Source organism: Antedon mediterranea, chromosome 11 (assembly GCF_964355755.1).
Source record: "Antedon mediterranea chromosome 11, ecAntMedi1.1, whole genome shotgun sequence".
NCBI classification, from domain to species: Eukaryota; Metazoa; Echinodermata; class Crinoidea; order Comatulida; family Antedonidae; genus Antedon; species Antedon mediterranea.
Window position 1 is genome coordinate 21,890,410 of NC_092680.1, and position 21,445 is coordinate 21,911,854.

The 21,445-nt window shown below is 32.5% G+C and overlaps 1 protein-coding gene across 1 annotated transcript; it reads left to right on the forward strand.

The window, feature by feature from the left end:
* The first annotated feature begins 100 nt into the window (after window positions 1–100).
* Window positions 101–18,986, forward strand: LOC140062442 (uncharacterized). Its single transcript, XM_072108663.1, has 8 exons — window positions 101–378; window positions 7,497–7,543; window positions 8,244–8,399; window positions 12,829–12,950; window positions 13,764–13,916; window positions 14,304–14,406; window positions 16,216–16,370; window positions 17,086–18,986. Exons 2-8 carry the CDS (start codon window positions 7,525–7,527, stop codon window positions 18,646–18,648), a joined length of 2,271 nt encoding a protein of 756 aa, XP_071964764.1. The 5' UTR covers window positions 101–378; window positions 7,497–7,524; the 3' UTR covers window positions 18,649–18,986.
* The last annotated feature ends 2,459 nt before the right edge of the window (window positions 18,987–21,445 follow it).

Consider the following 21,445-nt stretch of genomic DNA (forward strand, 5'->3'; position numbering starts at 1 on the left):
AGCTCATTATACAAACAGGTAAAACCTTCACACCTTTATAAATGTTATTGGTATTTTATCTACTTATTTGTAAAAAAACTAATACTATACCTTACAGTTGCTACTTGAAAAAATCTATGTGCATACAGGTTTCAACTGAAAATTTAATAGTGTGAAAAACGATGTTTGAAACTTTGTGGTTTTCTGTCATTTTCCGCTTGAACTGCAAAAACTTGCCCACAGTTCATTTCGTCAAAACATTGGAATAATTGGCCGGGCGGTCCCATCTGCTTGCGGAGAAATGTCATCCCTGTTTGGACCCAAAATTGATGAAATTTGTAGAAAATGCCAACTGATAGATTTTAGGAATGTCTTAACAGAAGAAAGGCACTTACAGAGGTGTGTATGCATTTTTTCATATCTTTGAAACATATTGGGATTTGTGTAAAAAAGCTGTGTAATAAAAAGACCATCCGTGTGTGTGTTGAACAACCAGCAACCCTGGATTGTATAAATTCGTTGCTGGCTGACTGCTATATCTATTCTGGGCTGGTCCCTTTTCATCATGTACACTACTATATTGCTAATTATACTAGCCATGGCTGCGTAAATGAATATGGTATCTCAGCTATTTTAACTTCCATTCATTACATTGCATTTTAGATGTAACATTTTATAAAACACTGATATGCATACTAACTGTACTATATAAATATAGTACTATAGCCTGGCCTACATACAGTTTTAAAGTGACAATCTTTTTATTCTATCCAAACTGAGAGGAGTGTTTGGTTTGACAGATCTGTTTTATTCTAGACTGCTGTTACTAGAAAGCCTAGATTTATGTTTTGTTTCATGATTACGATACTAAATGATTTCATGACACATGTTGTCAAGTATTATTAAAAAAAGGCGTTGTCTAATTTAAGTAATAATGGTAATAATTTTAAGGTTAGGCTATCGCAAATAACTTGATTTCGCGAGGAACGTCATTGCACAATGCATGATGGGAAGGGTTTGGGAGCAAATTTCACGATGCGTACTTACAAACAACAAATAACGTACATATGCGTATTCCTTCCCACTATTCGTCGTGCACGCTATTACGATAAACCTTATTTAACAATTGTAGGTAAGGCAGGCTATACATTTAGTGTCACTTTTTAAAGTCACAAATCTATTCCATGTGCATAGTCTCTGTAGTCACATTGTCAATTAGTTTTATGTGGTGTCACTTAAGTGGAAATGTGTGATGTTATTTTTTACTTAATGGACATTTTTTAATTTGACATTGCAAGATGTTCTCTTTCCTTTATTTCATCATCATTTCAGCCATTGTCGCCCCATTGCACAGTCATTTATGTGATGTTCTCTTTCCTTTATTTCATCATCATTTCAGCCGTTGTCGCCCCATTGCACAGTCATTTATGTGATGTTCTCTTTCCTTTATTTCATCATCATTTCAGCCGTTGTCGCCCCATTGCACAGTCATTTATGTGATGTTCTCTTTCCTTTATTTCATCATCATTTCAGCCGTTGTCGCCCCATTGCACAGTCATTTATGTGATGTTCTCTTTCCTTTATTTCATCATCATTTCAGCCGTTGTCGCCCCATTGCACAGTCATTTATGTGATATGCTACAAGATGTTCTCTTTCCTTTATTTCATCATCATTTAAGCCATTGTCGCCCCATTGCACAGTCATTTATGTGATGTTCTCTTTCCTTTATTTCATCATCATTTCAGCCGTTGTCGCCCCATTGCACAGTCATTTATGTGATATGCTACAAGATGTTCTCTTTCCTTTATTTCATCATCATTTAAGCCATTGTCGTCCCATTACACAGTCATTTATGTGATATGCTACAAGATGTTCTCTTTCCTTTATTTCATCATCATTTCAGCCGTTGTCGCCCCATTACACAGTCATTTATGTGATATGCTACAAGATGTTCTCTTTCCTTTATTTCATCATCATTTCAGCCGTTGTCGCCTCATTGCACAGTCATTTATGTGATGTTCTCTTTCCTTTATTTCATCATCATTTCAGCCGTTGTCGCCCCATTACACAGTCATTTATGTGATATGCTACAAGATGTTCTCTTTCCTTTATTTCATCATCATTTCAGCCATTGTCGCCTCATTGCACAGTCATTTATGTGACATGCTACTACTGACATAATTTCACCACAATTGTCCCACCTTAAATCCTCTAAATAATCATTCTTTTCCACTTAATAAAATTTAAACCCAGTTTTACAACATGGCTTGTAAAAACCATGATACTGTTGTGAAATTTCAACATTCTTGTTCATTTATCCTGAACAAGTCATACTTTTATTCATAATGACATTATTTTATTCATCATTTATTTTGTGTACATGTCATTTATTTAGACATCATTTCTACAGTTATTATGCATATTATTATTGTCAATTAAGAAACTGGCCTACTACATATGTAAACTGAAGCTATTTAATAAACAATTTCTGAACTTGAATGGTTTTGTCCCCATGAAAACATTGAAATATTATATTTGGTTTTAAATTTTAGAATTAAAAACAAGGCCTGTTTAAACAATAAAAGTATAATTTTTCAGTGAATATTTTGTGTTTTCCATAACTCTGTTAATAATTGACATGTCCTTTGTAAAGTGTCGACTGACATGATGGTAGAATAAATAATTCCTGGCTGTGCAGCTGATTCCTAGACAAACTGTCATCTGTATTTCGCTAACATTTCTTGATCTGTGCTAGGATCGCAGTAGAAAAGTGTACCATAATGATTGAAACTATGCAGTAGAGGTCTTTGTCATCCACTTTTGTAAAAGTGGAAGTTGATCTCAATAGGCATGTAGTTGCTTTTTATCGCCTTCTTTTTGTCCATATTTTACTTAATATTTTGGTATTTTTATGCTTTTTACGATTTTTTTTATATGGATGAATAAAACTAAATGAAACTTAGTATTAGAAGTAGAAGTATTAATTTTTATTATGCAAGTTCTAATCAAATATCTATTTCTTGCCTGTCTTACCTAGATAAACCTAAAACAATAACTGTACTCTTCTTGAAGAGCGAGATATAACTAAAAAAGTAGACCTTATATTTATGACCCCTCTCCACAAATGGTATATTCCATGAACTATTTAGATATATTTTTAAAAATGTCAGTTTAATTCCACTTATATAGTTTAGGTCTTGAGGGGTCATGAAGGTTTATATTTCAAGTTGGTTAAAACTTGACACTTTGGAAGAACTTAGATCAGGATAAATTGTCCTCATTGCCAGCTGCATTGTTTTCACACCATTACAGAACTTTGCATTAAAAAACATAGCATTTTAATTTACTTTTTATTATAAATGATTATTACAATGAATCTGATTACAAACAATTTTTTAAAGATATTGTAGCACTAAAATCGTTTGTCTCCAAAAAAGTATTTCAATCTAATAATTTAGAATATGTTTGACTATTTCTAAAGAATCTTCAGAGAGCTCTAGGTCATCAGAGATTGGTCACATTAATAACAACTTGGGTTTGGTTAAAAACACTAAATCAAAAACGAAACGTTGCCTTGTCTTCACTATCAAACTTCATGTGACAAAAAAATGTGATGTGCCCATATATAGACATGATGATGTTATACAGTATCACTACCATATTTGGGAATATCACTACCGTATTTGGGAATATCACTACCATATTTTGGCAAATCACACTTTTTTTGTCAAACTACTGTAGTTTGATAGTGTAGACTCTTAACACTTTGACTGCCAGAGGTTTTTCCAGTTAGAAACTGCCACCGCCAGCGTTTTTAGCCCAATTCGATGTTTTTATTAAAGCTGATTGAAACCATGTATGTGATCTGATTTATATGTAATTTAGACTAAAATAATCATAAAGATTTTAGCTTTACAATGGTACCAAGAACGATTTTTAAAGCGCAATATGTAAATCGTAATAGTAAAATGAAAGTAACACACTTTTTGAGTTTTTCGTAGTTTCGCGCAAGAAAGTCGAGATATTCGCGATTTTGTGCAAGACATCACAGTATGAAAATATCGCCCGGTGAGATCAACAAACAACAAAAAAGTTACTTACACGGCACCGATAGGCCTATAAAAACAAGTTATCACTATCGAAAAATGTATTACATTTTATAAATCATAAATCTTACATCAATGTTTCGCCAAAATCCACATAGTAAAGACACCAGGCCTAGTTAACCAGGCCTAAAGTTGGTCCGGAACCGTTTTACGACTAGGCCTAGGCTAGGCTAGCCTTGTACTACTAGCCTAGATAGTAAACTGATGATAATATCCATACCATTTCAAAACAAGTTTGTTGCGTGAAACTCGGTCACTTTAAGTAAAACACCAAAACAATTAGGGTATACATACAATAATAAAATTAAAGACTTCGTATTGAAAATGACTCCATTATCTTTTATTCAGATAACAAACAAACATGTCAATCCACAAAAACGTTTGTAATGCTTCGGCGGCATAGCTAGCGCGCGACCGATACACAATGCGCCAAGCCATCGCTGTACGCGCTACTGTGATGCGCGGTGTTTGTTATTTCGACAGGTACCATTTTGACAGTCGTTCCTAACCAGATTAGTTACTTTCAAATTGTAAAATATTTACGGTCCAGACCGAATATAGTGTTCATATTTATAGTATATACCAATAATTAACCTATCTACCGGATTTCGTAAAAAAACGCGAAAAACGAAGATCTTCGTGTTTGGCAGTCAAGCGTTGTGTTTCCAAAAACGAAGATCTTCGTGTTTGGCAGTCAAAGTGTTAAGTAATTGGTTAAATTAGATTATATCCATGGAAATTTTGATGGGACTTTTTGCTAAATCTCAACCCTCATTTACATTGCATGTTATTTTTCTTTGATGAATTCTTTAAACAGCATTTAATTGTGTCTTGTTATTAAACCAGATGTATAAAGTAAAGTAAACTATCACCGACATGACAGTACAGTAGTCTAGGTTTGTGTCAATGCTGCCATACTGTTAGTAATAATTGATATTAAAGTTTTATAACTCTACCGGTATATGTTCTAAAATATGACATTTTTGGTTACTACAGGTGCCATTATATGTATGAGACATTCTAAGGCCATGTGACACGATCAGCTGATATATTAAAATAACTGTCATTTTAAAATATATTTAAGAACCATCCTAAACCTGTACCTTCAAATAGTGTTTTAATAAACCTTTACTTCTGACATACAAATGCCTAAGTCATTTCTTCTGCTCTTACTGGAGGTTAGTTATTTTTTTTATTATTGTTCCATATTTTAATATCATTATTTATTCTATGGTCAGTATACTGTACTGTTTGCATTAAATGCCATTCAAAGAATAAAAAGGTAATTTCATCAAAATCCCTTTAGTAGAGTTAGTGTACTTAAAAACGGTTACATTAGTAGATTAAGTTTATCTTTTAATAGTTTTAGTCAAGGCCCATCCCCATATTGACATTTTTAATTCCAATCTTCATCTGTTTCGTCGTTGAATTTAAGTGTTTTTGATTTGTTGTAATTATCTGTTAGATTTGTTTCTTCTGCTGTTTCTGGTTTTAAAAATAAAATAAATGAAAAATAAAATATCAATTCTACCAGACACACCCAGGCTTATAAGAAGTTAGTTTGACTTGACTAGTGAATATTGAGCCTGGCCTCTGGGTTAACCTAGTAATACATTGCCTGGTTGGAAATACTAACACTATTCATACTGCAAATACCTTGCAGTAGCGTAACAGCTATGCACGACGCTCACTGGCTAAACCCAGGGGCCCAGAGCTTAAGGTGCCCCAGAGCATGAGCAGCCTCAATTCAACTACCCTGTGTTAGAGGGCCCCTTAGGAGTGCTAAACCAGGGGCCTTTGCCCTGTTCGCTATGCCACTGATACCTTGAATTGCTTGCTTCAAAAATTTTTCTTATGGTTTTGCACATTGTACATGAGTGATTTTTGGTACTCAAAATGAGCTCATTACTCACCTTACAATCGGTATTGAGTACCCTGACAGTAGGGTAACATTGATTTATGGCAACAACTTGTTTTAATGGCTTCAGTTTGATAAACTACAAAAAATACATACTGTAAAATTATTGCTTCTTACTACTTGGCATTGCAGATTCAAGGACTAACTAGTCTTGTGATCCTAAATTGATTTTTATTTTAATTTCATGTTTATTATTTTCATTATTTTGCAAATAAATGATATATAAATTCTACTGCTATCCTATCAGAGTTCTGTACCTACTGTTTAGTGTGTCGTTTGACCTCATAGATAAAACCGAATGATTGTCTTGTAAAAATAATTACTGTAGTCTGGTAATTTTAATAGAAAAGTTCTTATTAAGATAATTGCTTAAGTTGTTATTAAGATACCATCAAAGTTTGTTTAAGAATGAACTTAGTATCCTGTGTGTATAATGCTTGAATTCAGTTTGTAATATCATGTCTGTATTTTTACCACCTGCAACATTTTTACATGTTGAATTTTTTGACATTTGTAATTTAATTATTTCATGTTGATTGATTTTTATTATTTTACAGGTATTTATTTTTGTTATTACGTATTTTATGGTATCAAAAACAAAACAAAAACAGGACCGATGCAGCTGTAACACACACACACACACAACATATTATGTAATTAACAATTCAAGTAATGTACCATCTAAGTACTGTACATTGTTCTTAATAATTTAAACATCTTACAGTACCACCTAAATATTTTAAAAACTATCTAAAAAAGAAACAAAAATCCACACTTTCTGTATAGATCACTATTTAGACTTTCTTGTTATATTTAACATTTTTGTCTCCACATGTGATAAGTTCTGCTATTTTATTTTTAACAAATAATAGATATATTTAGTTTTCTTCAAGATTGATGTGTTTGTAGTTTTTAGTGATGAGTGATGTCAAATCATTAAACCTACACATTTCTATTCATTTTTATAGAGAGAAAGCTGACACATAATTTTCATTTAGATTTTTTTAAATTTATAACATGTCTGTAATAACTAGAAATTCAGCTATAGAGGTGTACAGGTAGTTTTTTTAATCTTGTTACTTAATTAACAAGTAAATTAAGGCTAAGCAAAACTAGTGTCTCATCGTGAACACAAAATCCATTTCACATGCGTATTGTCTTTCAGTGTTACTGACGATGGATATGGAGTAGATGAGTTGATAAGATGTAAAAAATGAAAGAAAAGACCAATTCAGGCAAAAGTGACAGTTTAACTCATCACTGAGTGTTCTGAGCGGAAAAATACTTATTTATAATTCTAATTAGCATCATTTCTCTTTCTTGGCAACTCACAGAAATGCACAGATTGACAATTAAAAAAAATAATAATTGAAATGAAAATGACAAATTATTAATCTCTATTAGGATTATTCTGTTTACAATTAAAACAAATTGTTTCCTGTTTTAGATAAATTGAGATAAAATATCAATTGTTGTTAATGTTTGTTTTCAGACGGATTTATACTGGCTTGTAGTAGGCAATGGCCAAAGATCCCTTGTGTAAGTACATACTTGATTTATTTAAAATTACATCATATTCATACATAACATTTTCAGTATTCAATTTTTTGTTCAGATGATAGGGTTTTACCCGATTTTATTTATGCGAACATAGTACAGTAGTAGCATACTGTAAATTATTTTTTAGTTGTCACTTTATTTTTTTAAAGTGAAGTCAATAGAAACATTTTTCTTAGTTTTGAGAGTGACGTAAAATACAGCAAGTTGTTTAGTTTTGAGAGTGACGTAAAATACAGCAAGTTGTTTAGTTTTGAGAATGACGTAAACTAAAATACAGCAAGTTGCTTGATTAAAACTGTTAAATACCATTTTGATAATTTTTACAGTTACTTACAGTAGGCATGTTGACACAGATGCAGTTAAAGTATGTCATATTATTGTGCAAAAGTGATAGCAAAGTAAAATTGTGAACTGCAGAGCAAAACTTTATTGGTACAGTGCAACTTTCGGTCCTTAACAAACATTGTGTTACCATCATAAGAATTGTTTTAAATGGATATACTGTAGTACGAATGAAAACGTTAAAATGGTTCACTCAACCGGTTTCTTTTATTCGGTTGCAGAATGGAAGATACAAAGACATAAAATTTGACAAAGTTGTACGTTAACACAGTGTAACTTCATGGTGTGAACAGGGTCTTAGACAATTGTTAGATAGATTTTAGTTGTTTTTTAACAGGGTGTGAAGAATGTGGAAAGAGTCATATAGGGGATTGTCCAGTTCATGGTTCGTTAACTAGAGTGAGAGATAAAGTAATACCGTCTCACGCTAGACTCACACTACCACATCACATGGTTTTAAAAGAGTTGGAACTTAGAACTGGAAACCAACAAAGTAAGTATCACATTTATTTATACAAAGTAAGTCTTACATTTATTTATACTGTATAGTCCAAATGATGTGCTGCCTTGTGTAACCCAAACAGTTTGAAGGTTTTGACAGCAATATGCTACTGTACATCATATCATAATTAGATATTACATGTAGTAACATACATTATCAGTCATTAATGAGGCAAACAACATTATTCCTGAATCATACACAATTATTTTATACCAGCAACATCATACAAAGAAAGAAGTACAGTTTGCAATGTCTTGTTATAGCTAGCATGATCCTGGTAGTAACTGTAAAGGATAGTACTGACTTGTGTAAGTTCACTATCAACCCAAATAGTTTAAAGATGTTTAAAGCAACACACTATAGTATCATTATCATGATTAGATAATATTAATATTTAATGTAAGTACTAATATTTGTCATTAAGAGGCAAACAACACCCACGCAATTAATAACAGCAACATGATATGAAAGAACTACAATGTTTTTTATTAATACAGCAGCTAGCATGTTATTAACTGTAAAGTAATATAGTAAATATAATATAAATATTTTTAATAAGTGTTAAATACAAAATTTACAAATATACATACAGAAGGAGAGCAGAAAACTAAGGTAGAAGTTCCTGTGTTTTTACCGGGGTCATGCCCAGTTGAAGGGTGTTTTGACCAGTTGAAGAGTGTTTTGGCCAGTTATAGGGTCATGTCCGGGTCAGTTAAAGAGTATTTTGGGAAGTTTTCTATCCAATATTCCCATAAAGCTTGCATACAGTTATTATGTATAACATTGTGTAAGTGATTGTAACTCACCACTAGTTTTGTCTTTGGTCAAATATGAAGAGTGAAATAATTTGGATCGTGAAACTTTGTGTTAAACACAACTTTGCAATAAAATACCCAATGTACAGAGTTTTGATTTAAACCTGTACAGTGCCAACTACAGCATTTGTAGTCTTTATTTTTGCCAGGTTTCGTGTAGACATATAGGCAGCATGCAATGATAATATAATACTTGAATCTAAATGAGTAATCACAATTTATTTAAATTATCCTTTGCCTATTTCCAATGTTTTGTTTCATTATCAACGTTGGCTGGATTCCGACCTATGTTCACCGTGCAACGATACAGAACGCGCACCAAGGCTATTTTATTTATCGTTATCGTGATTATTGTTGATTTATTTGTTGTAATCTATATTTGTGTTTTAATTAATGTATTAATGTACCACTTACAGATAGTACTGTGACCCATCAGTTAGTACTGTGACCCATCAGTTACTACTGTGACCCATCAGTTAGTACTGTGACCCATCAGTTAGTACTGTGACCCATCAGTTAGTACTGTGACCCATCAGTTAGTACTGTGACCCATCAGTTAGTTTTTAACAATAAACAGAAATGTAAAGAAATTCTAAAGCACCTGGTTGTGTACTGATAAATGATAAAGATGACGAAATCTGTGAGAATGAGTAAAAACTATCCAAACCTTTTTAATAACAAATTTTTTCTAATCCGTAAATTACTAATTTTCATTTAGATGATGTTTTTTGGGTTTATTTTGAGCCCTTTTTTCAATGACAAAAGAGCTGTAGAGACTCATTGATGTTGACTTTTGGTACCTACCTATATTACATTATATAACATATTTCATAGAATCACAGTTTTTTTTAAATAAAATAACTATTTTGAATAAAATGGTTTAGCTTTTGCTAAATAAAAGGTTTTGTTTAATGTTTTATCGCATAAATGACAGACTTGTTTAATAAAAAATGTCACAGAATTTTAGAAATTTACCAAAATTCTACTAATTGTGATCTATTCATCTTAAAGAATTAGCGCCTTTTAAAGAGAATATTGTCAGTTGGTTTTTTTGTTAATTAAACATATTTTTACTTGATTGTATCAGATTGCTAGAATTGAGACACATTTGAAAATTACTACGGTAAACCATATTAAACATTTTATTGATAATAATTGAAAAGTATTTCCATTTAGGAAATCGCTAATAACACATTAATTTAAAACTTGATTGATGTTTGGAAATTTGCCAAGATACAAAAAACCCTCAAACAATAGATTTATTTGTAAGATTAAGAAATAAAATTTCTCTATCTATTATACAAATCTGTAACAAAAATTGAAATTAATTTTCATAATTATGACAAAATTGATGTCTTCATTTCAAATTAGTAAAAGTTGTAAAATATTAACAAATTTCGCATTTCTTAGAGCTGTTTTCTGTCTACAGTATCTCTGTAGTATTTATTACAATCACAAGTATGTAACAAACAGTACAATATATCCTACGTGTTGGAAACCTAAAATGAAAAATGTTGCAACCCTTTCATCCATTTTAAGACTTGTGTTTTAGTTTGTGCCCAATCCTAGCTCAACCAAGTTTAGCACCATAAATTAACATGTGGTTGCTAGTTTTGTGCCTTTTATTTATGTCACTATACATCCCACACAGCTTGAGATTGATGGACACCTTTAATTGTGTTTTATACTTAAACTAAAATACTTGTAATCTGGTTGAATGGTGAACGATAACCCAAAGTTTGTTAGTTACAAGTAGATTTTAACAATTGTCAATTGGTTTGATTTCAAACAAAACAAAGTATATTACATGTATATATTTATTTATCCCAAGTCCCAGCTAACAGTCATAAGATTTGAACCAGGATTGTATGACTAAAGGTTCAGCATCTCACATATTAATTTATATAAAGTTTTTATAGAGTAGTTTGATGTGTTACTCATCTGACTATATATAGATAATTTGAACGTCGTCGTACAGTTTGTCCCAAGTCCTGGCTAACGCGTCATCGTAGCTTGTGTCATAACGTGCCATTCTCTTATCACATGGGGTGTCACATGTAGAATTAAAAGGTCTACTGATGAGTAAAAATTACAAATATTTTATTAATTGTAAAATATCTGTAATTACTGTCCATAACTGGGAATTTATTAGCGTTATTATAAATTGATTACAATAATCTTTTTCTGAAAACAACAAATAAGTGTAACGTTATTGTTATTTATATAATGAATAACTTTACATTGTATGATCTTAATTTTTTTGGTCAGGTATAATTCATTTTTCTTTTGAGTCGTGGTACTTTTGGCTATTTCTTGCCTACCTAGTAGTTTACCTCTCTCTGAAGTAAGAATAATTGTGAAAAGAAGAAATTCCATTGAGCACCCCTATTGGATAATGTTATCATCCGTGTACTGGGGCTCAAGTGGGCGCCATCCCACCTTGTAGTAGTAGTAGTAGTTAGTATCATCATTTCTTTTCGTAACGCCTTATAATTTTGTTTATACCTTTTTTCTTTTAATTTATATTGTTTTATTTTATATCAATTTATCAAATGATCCATTTCCATATTTATTTGAATAGAATTGTAATATCTTGCATAATTAATTCATATAAACAAATGGTTTATATCTGACAGGCATCAGCTGGTAACCTTCACAACCATCAAGGTTGTCAAGTGTGAACTTGACCTTCCAACAGAAAGGTCAAGTTAAGTAGAAGGGATGACTATAGGTTCAATATCTAATATATAATTACAGTATTTATAATATAATATCCTTTTTTTTCATCTACACTGATGATTATAAATAACAGTAACACATTGATTAATGTTTATGATGAATACTATACTGTTGCTGGTGTTGTTGTACAAAGTGCTGGTGTCTTTTAGTCTCCTCACTTCTTGCTTAATACTAATAATATGATGACTTATAGTAGTATTATCAAATACCTATTTTGTATACCACTACCAGTATATCATATTATACTGGTATATTATATTTATTTTTATATACCTGAGTGTGAGTGATTTATAAATAAAAAAAAAAATTCTTCTTGCCAGTTGTAATGATTAAAGGTAACAATAAAATATCAAACACTGTGTACAGTATGTTTCTACAAAACTTCATTACAGATCTTGGAGCATCTTGGTGTTTTACAGGAATTTACCTTAAAACCTAACTTACCTTTTCCTTGAGTGACACAATTCTTAAGTGGCACTTGTAAGCAATTACCATGTCTCCAGTTTTTATTAACTGCAATCAAATTGTACAGTGATCATAGCATTAATTTAACATGTTTCGAGTGATCTAAAAAAAACTGTCAACTAAATTTTACAAAAGATTATAGAATTCGTTTTGGAATTTATTTGACAGGTCCTGTTTTTAAATTATGTAACAGATCTAACTTGAATAAATTATAAACGTTTTACAAACTGTTTTCTGTTCTTTTACCCTATCTAGAGCCAGGGAGAAATTGCAATTGTAAACTCTCGCGACTATAGAGAGTGGGATTTCTGATATAAAATAGTAGTTCATTGTTTATTGAAGATGATTTATGTATTTACAGTATAATAAACAATCTGTTTTTGTTTTGTCATTTCCAACAGTCCTTGGTGTTTTTGCCCGGAAGCTAATACAACGTCGAACTCAGTTTGGTCCCTTCATAGCACCCAGATCTCTGACAAAGGTGGAAACAAACAACAATGATACTCACAGACCTTCTTTTAAGGTAGGAATATTGTCCCCCTGAAAAAAATAATTTTTGTTGTTGAATATACCATTTTAATGTCACATAATACAGTAGTTATCCACTTTGACCAAAAGTTGGATAAAAAAAAAATGTACACAAAAAAAATGTAATTTAAAGCAAAAAATAGTCAAATTGACTGGAAGTCAATGGGGTTTTGGTTGAATTTAACAGTTTATTTTGTCTTTTCATTTATTTTTTACATTTTTTATGAAAACTGAAAAATGGCATATTCAAAGACTAATTTTTTTTAAACTTTTTATGTTTTTGGGGGACAATACATCTTTAATAAATCTTATCTTATTATAAAACATGAGACAGAACAATCAAACATTGCTGATGCCTATTCTATGCATCAGAGTGACATCTCTGGCGCTTAACAATAGAGGCGTGATTAAGCATGTGTGCTCATCTCTATCTTTAAGTTCATTGTTCTAGTCCCTGGATTTTTTTTTCTATGTCATCTATAAGTTGACACTTAGAATGGCATAATAATATTCTGGAGGTGTTGAGAAGTTTATTAAAATAAGCACATCTTTACTACTTAACTCATCATTATCTTTAGTTACGTTAATAATGAGTATTGCCTCTCATGATCTGTGAGAATGTTTACTGCGACTGCATTTGCAAACGTATGTGGTATGGTTGCAATGAAAATGGCCAGATATCAGATGTCAAAAAATACAATTAAAATATGCAAATTTAACAAGGATTTTTCAACTATATATTTAAGATGTAGATCTCCCAACATCCTCCCTAGCTTATTATTTCATAATATTAATTCATATTTGTCAGATTTTTCAAAATAATATGCAGCAGTCGATCCTTGACACTAGTAGTGAGGATGTGTGTAATTGGATGATGTTTGTAAGACCTGCAGAAGAATATTTTGAACAGAATGTAGTAGCGTATCAGTGGAACAATGACGTTTACTTTACGACATCAAAGGTAAGAATTAAGAATCGCAGGAAAATACTTTAAACAGAATGTAGTTGCTTACTAATAAAATAGTGATGTTTTCTTTACGACATCAAAGGTAAGTCTACGTTCTTTGTAAGAATCGCAGGAGAATACTTTAAACAGAATGTAGTTGCTTAAATCAATAAAATAATAATGTTTATTTGACGACATCAGGTACAGTAAGTCTGTTAGGCCTACCTTCAGATGAATATTCTTAACAGAATTTTGTTGCTTATTATCATTTTATTGCTAGTACAGTAACTGTTAAGCTGTATGTCCGTTATGGGCATGTGTGTGGTATACTAAAGCATATCAGTCCAATAATGTACTCATTTACAGTAGTATATTCAATTATTATTTGTGTTTTGTTTTCAGGCAATTCCACCGCACACAGAATTAAAGGTCTGGTATGCGGCAGAGTACTCCAAAAATATGCAGACAAAACTATTATACAACCCTTTAAGTACAACCAAAACAGGTAAGGATTACTGATAAGTATTAATTAGATAATTTATTTCATTACTTTACTCATTGTGTTCATCCCTTCATTCAATCTCTCTCTTATTAGTTAATTTATTCACTATTTCATTACTTCATTTATTAGTTACTGTAATTCCTTCATTCATATGTTAATTCATCCTTCACTTTTTTAGTCAACCATTCATTCCTTCATTCATATGTTAATTCATCCTTCACTTTTTTAGTCAACCATTCATTCCTTCATTCATATGTTAATTCATCCTTCACTTTTTTAGTCAACCATTCATTCCTTCATTCATATGTTGATATTCCTTCACTTTTTTAGTCAACCATTCATTCCTTCATTCATATGTTGATTCATCCTTCACTTTTTTAGTCAACCATTCATTCCTTCATTCATATGTTAATTCATCCTTCACTTTTTTAGTCAACCATTCATTCCTTCATTCATATGTTAATTCATCCTTCACTTTTTTAGTCAACCATTCATTCCTTCATTCATATGTTAATTCATCCTTCACTTTTTTAGTCAACCATTCATTCCTTCATTCATATGTTGATTCATCCTTCACTTTTTTAGTCAACCATTCATTCCTTCATTCATATGTTAATTCATCCTTCACTTTTTTAGTCAACCATTCATTCCTTCATTCATATGTTGATTCATCCTTCACTTTTTTAGTCAACCATTCATTCCTTCATTCATATGTTAATTCATCCTTCACTTTTTTAGTCAACCATTCATTCCTTCATTCATATGTTGATATTCCTTCACTTTTTTAGTCAACCATTCATTCCTTCATTCATATGTTGATTCATCCTTCACTTTTTTAGTCAACCATTCATTCCTTCATTCATATGTTGATTCATCCTTCACTTTTTTAGTCAACCATTCATTCCTTCATTCATATGTTAATTCATCCTTCACTTTTTTAGTCAACCATTCATTCCTTCATTCATATGTTAATTCATCCTTCACTTTTTTAGTCAACCATTCATTCCTTAATTCATATGTTAATTCATCCTTCACTTTTTTAGTCAACCATTCATTCCTTAATTCATATGTTGATTCATCCTTCACTTTTTTAGTCAACCATTCATTCCTTCATTCATATGTTAATTCATCCTTCACTTTTTTAGTCAACCATTCATTCCTTCATTCATATGTTAATTCATCCTTCACTTTTTTAGTCAACCATTCATTCCTTAATTCATATGTTGATTCATCCTTCACTTTTTTAGTCAACCATTCAATCCTTCATTCATATGTTGATATTCCTTCCTGTCGTGAGTCAACCATTCATACCTTCATTCATATGTTGATATTCCTTTCTGTCGTGAGTCAACCATTTACTAATTCATTAATTAAAATTAATTCAAACATCATAAAAAGTTAGATGTTTATAATTAGCAATATTTTAAACTGAAAAAAATTTACTATATATCCTCGGGTATAATCCCACTTCAGGTCTAATCCCACCCCTTACTTTATGTTTGATTTCACAAACAGGATAGAGCCCAGTATTGACTTTTGGTCTACAGATGTAGGCCTTTTTTTCAGATGAGGTTTTACCGATCCTACTTCCTAAAGCCGGCCCAATTTCATGTTCTAGGAAGGTGGGATTATACCAGAGATATTATATGTTGTATATTTTAATAATACATACATATTTGCTTGTTTTGAAATCTATATACATTACTTTTGGTAAATGAACTAATGCATTATTTGATCCATTTGGTCACTCTTGTAACAACATAGTGTATTGGTGTAACATCACCTAATGCATTTGATTTTGTTTTTTTTCAGAATCACCTAATTTTTCTCGACAATCAACGTCTCAGATGGGTGGAAGCCACTTATCAACACCAGAGTATGATTTTACTGACCTCAATGAGTTACCTCAAGAACCAGAATTCAAACCTGAAATATCACTATTACAATCTAATTTGAATGTGCACCAGGTACTGTACTTTATCTTTTCCATCAAATGTTTTCATTTATTTGATCAAAGAACTTATAACACAAGAATCTCCTGTTTGTCCGAAGCGCGTAACAATTTCGAAAGGCATTGTGGGATAGAATAGAGCTATGGGTGGCGCCATTGTGAGCCATGGAGTAGGGCGCCCGCATCAAATTAGGAAGTCAAAATCATAGAGGGGATCTGCTAATACTCTTAATACTCTAGGGGGGGTAGAGTAATTGACTGAGGAGTAGGGAGCCCGCATCAAATTAGAAAGTCAAAATCATAGAGGTGATCTGCTAATACTCTAAGGGGGGGGGGGGGGTTAGAGTAATTGACTTCCTAGTTTGGAGGGGGCGCTGCTCCATGCTGTGAAATGGCGTCGCCCAGTTTGACCTTTTAACCCTGTACATCCGATACTGTGTTTTGAATGCAAATTGAAGAACAGGAGATTCTTGTGTTATAAGTTCTTTGATTTGATACAATCACCAATTTCAGTGGTAGAACTTGAAAGTAAACTTAATTAAACTTTCTTCACATTATTATTGTTTTAAAGCAAAAAACACAAAGTTGGTGGTCTTCATTTTATGCTTTGTATTATTTGTATGCCATTGGATGAAATAAATGTTTGTTGAATTGAATTGAAAGTACAGTTTGACAAGAACTCATTTGATTTCTAAAGTTTTAAACTGTGTTTTCTGTCCCTCTGTTTGTAGGCATCGGCTAGTTTGCAATCCCCTACACTTTCAGACCCTTGGAAATGTTCAACCTGTAATCGAGGATTTGGAACTTTTTCACTTCTTGAAGTACACACATGTGAAACGGCAACAAAGGTTAGACGTGGACGAAAACCAAAGTCAAAGAAATTAATAGACACATCCACGAGTCGAGAAGGACCGCTTACACGTGCAAGCAAACAGATTATACTAAAGACGGGTAAAGATAAGTTGATTGGTCGCCATGGCAAAGGACGTAAACACAAGGAACAAGTTACGTACTCGTGTGATCACTGTTCAAAAATTTTTTTGAGTATGGAGAAATTAAGAACTCACAGTTATACACATTCTGGTGAACGGCCATTTGTTTGCACAAAACCTGATTGTAAAAAAGCATTTATCTCAAGTTATAAGTTATCACGTCACATGGCAACTCATTCACCTGATAAAATTCATCAATGCCAATATTGCGACAAGAAATTTCACCGTAAAGATCATTTAAAAAATCACCTGCAGACACACGACCCGAACAAGGAATCATTTCGATGTGAAAATTGTAGCAAAGTTTATAACACAAAACCAGGCTTCAAAAAGCACATAGCAATGCATGCTGCAGACGCAGGTGAACTCACTTGTAAAGTTTGCGACAGAGACTTTGATAGTACGGAAATGCTCATAGAACATATTAAGGTGCATTCTGGGAAGAGTAATGGTGCAAAAGAGAAGAAACATAAATGCGATGAATGTGATCGTAAATTCTACACGCGGAAAGATGTGCGGAGGCACACGGTGGTACATACGGGTCAGAAGAACTTCCTGTGTCAAACGTGTGGTCAAAGGTTTGGACGTAAAGATCATTTGGTGAGACACACGCGCAAGAGTCACAATGGAGAACAACTTGGGATGAAGATGGGTGAACATTTAAGAGCAGTTGGCACGGCAACGGTTCATCAGATACTTCAACAGCATCTGGATGACCTTCCTCCGCTAACGATATCAAACTACGGGTCAAATACAGCATCTTCGTCGCTCGGTCAACCTCCGCTTAACGAGGTTGACCTTATCAAAGTTCCACCCATTCCTCAAGTTAGATCTCACAACCGAACGATGACACGACCTCATACAGAAACAAGATTATCACCAAAGATCGGAACGCAGGTGAAAGAAGCTTCTGGGATGGCAATGGAAATGAGCATGATGGAAACGGATAGAGATAAAGATATGCAAGATTTGTCTGACACTTTGAATCCTAATAGCTATGATCTTGGTCGGTTACTAGGATTTTTACCGACAAACCACCCAATGCAGCAAGCTGGTAATCCCCCTCACCCGTCACGCGAGCAACTGCCGCCGCCAATGAAACAGTCTCCTAGCACTTTACCTCAGACCTCAACTTATGTAACGCAGTCGGATCTACCTCATTCACAGCCTATGGCTATTCCTAATCCAGGAATTCAACCACAGACAATCCGATACCCCTCTAATCAAAGTGGTATGAGCCAGGGTCAGTATAACCATCCAATGATTCAAGGGCTTCCACGCTTTCACCAAGCTTTTCAGTGAAACATTATTCATGTCAAAACATTATTTTGTTGATCATAGCGTTATCTACAGTAGTAGTATCAGAATAAAAATAACATGGTTAATATAATATATGGTACACTAAAGTAGCTACAGTATTAGCGGTTCATTTTACTTCTCAATTCAATAGAGGGCGTTCTTTATAGCAGCTATCATGTGCAATCAGGTAACTAGGTGTGAGTCATCCTTAGCAACGCTATTTAGCAATGCTGATAGGTACAGTAATAAATTTTGGTGCCAATGTATGTGTTTAAATATACAAAACTTTTTTACTAAATAATAATTTATGTTATGTATAGTCTCCTAAAACATTTTAGAAACTCTGCCAAACTGCCGGGAAATGTTTGTAATTCTGTCCTGCCATGTAAAATGGAATTGAATGAGTGAAAACAGGCAATTTGGGCCAGCTTAAATGCTGTCCAGTGTTGGCAGAGTTTATCTTTTTTTTAAATAATTTTTGGTATGATATAAATATATAGATATAATCAATGAATATTCAAAACCTTGTTATTACTAAGAAAACTGAAACTAATCCAAATATATAGTTAGATTTAGAATATATGACTTTATAATTATTGGCGAGCTATTTTGTCAAGTTTTTTGTATTCTCTTAAATTATAATCACATTGCAAGTAATAATGTTAAAGTGTAAATATATATTAAGTATTTGAGTGTGTGAGGGGGTGGGGTATATTATGGCTGGGAAGTTTGCGTGAGGGGGTTGGGTATATTATGGCTGGGAAGTTTGCGTGAGGGGGTGGGGTATTTTATGGCTGGGAAGTTTGCGTGAGGGGGTGGGGTATATTATGGCTGGGAAGTTTGCGATGGATGGGTATAGTAGCCTGGGTCTACCATTATGGGTGGGGTTTTGTGTGAGTGGGTTTAGGAGGAATTTTTTAAATATAAATTGTTTCCCTTCATTTAAACCTTAAACTTTTTAGTATACTATTATGTTTTAACAAATTTTACTTCCCTTTTCCTTCCTTCCTTAAATTATTTTTACCAGATGTAACTCTTTTTAACCATATTTAATAATTGCTAATTGTGTTACGCTAAATTTATTTGAATGAGTTTTCGGAAAGAATTCAAAGCCAAAAAGTGTGTAAGCTGGTATAATTGTCTGGTTTTTTGTGCCAAAATTCATTCTTGGTTGTTTCACTGTCTCTTTATAGCTTTATATTAACAGTGCCTTTATCATATCTTTTTAAACTGAATTAATTAAGTAACATTGTCATATTTTCTTATTAAAGTGTAAAGCAATTGTGTTCTTCTGAAGGTGTAAGTCCAACTCTTGGTAGGCCATACTTAGATGCATGTAAGTCCAACTCTTGGTAGGCCATACTTAGATGCATGTAAGTCCAACTCTTGGTAGGCCATACTTAGATGCATGTAAGTCCAACTCTTGGTAGGCCATACTTAGATGCATGTAAGTCCAACTCTTGGTAGGCCATACTTAGATGCATTTTAAGTTTGATATACAATAGATCCCCTTTGGGTTGGCCATAGTTTCAGAATGAATACGTCTTCTGCAGTAGTTTCTTTCATGGGAAATTGTCCCCTTAATAGGGGTGTCCCAAATTAGGGGTGTCCCCATTAATAGGGGTGTCCCCAAAATAAAGGTGTCCTAAAGGAGGGGCGTTCTACTAATTTAAGTATTATGATACTATATTCAGTTATTTTGATGTTTTATCTCCCAATACTAAGTTCAGTTATTTTGATCTTTTGTCTCCCATACTATATTCAGTTATTTTGATGTTTTATCTCCCAATACTAAGTTCAGTGATTTTGATCTTTTGTCTCCCAATACTATATTCAGTTATTTTGATCTTTTGTCTCCCAATACTATATTCAGTTATTTTGATGTTTTATCTCCCAATACTAAGTTCAGTGATTTTGATCTTTTGTCTCCCAATACTATATTCAGTTATTTTGATGTTTTATCTCCCAATACTATATTCAGTTATTTTGATCTTTTGTCTCCCAATACTATATTCAGTTATTTTGATGTTTTATCTCCCAATACTATATTCAGTTATTTTGATCTTTTGTCTCCCAATACTGTATTCAGTTATTATGATCTTTTGTCTCCCAATACTGTATTCAGTTATTTTGATCTTTTGTCTCCCAATACTATATTCAGTTATTTTGATCTTTTGTCTCCCAATACTATATTCAGTTATTTTGATGTTTTATCTCCCAACACTGTATTCAGTTATTTTGATCTTTTGTCTCCCAATACTGTATTCAGTTATTTTGATCTTTTGTCTCCCAATACTATATTCAGTTATTTTGATGTTTTATCTCCCAATACTATATTCAGTTATTTTGATCTTTTGTCTCCCAATACTATATTCAGTTATTTTGATGTTTTATCTCCCAATACTGTATTCAGTTATTTTGATCTTTTGTCTCCCAATACTGTATTCAGTTATTTTGATCTTTTGTCTCCCAATACTGTATTCAAAATTAATACCAAAACTAAACGTGTTCTATGCACTACTTTACTGTATTTAATTTTAGATTTAATGGAAATCTGACTCATCTGTGTTTCATATATTGTACTACATAATATGCATTGCCCTTATATACTCTGGATTTAGTTTTTTTCTCATCTTCTACTACCTCTTAGAGCTGTGCAATTTTTAATACCTAGGTATTTTCAAACTACTTAATCGATAGATTATAGTAGTCTATGTTGTAAATATTATTTTGATATGCAACTGCTTGCTGTGGTTTTAACTTGATTACTGTTACCTCATTATAACCTGCTCTTCCTCTT

Bases quoted from the DNA above. Each gene is read 5' to 3' on its own strand.
- LOC140062442 (XM_072108663.1), top strand. The intron at 13,917-14,303 runs GTAAGAATTAAG...TTTTGTTTTCAG, and splicing joins TTTACTTTACGACATCAAAG to GCAATTCCACCGCACACAGA. The intron at 14,407-16,215 runs GTAAGGATTACT...GTTTTTTTTCAG, and splicing joins TTTAAGTACAACCAAAACAG to AATCACCTAATTTTTCTCGA.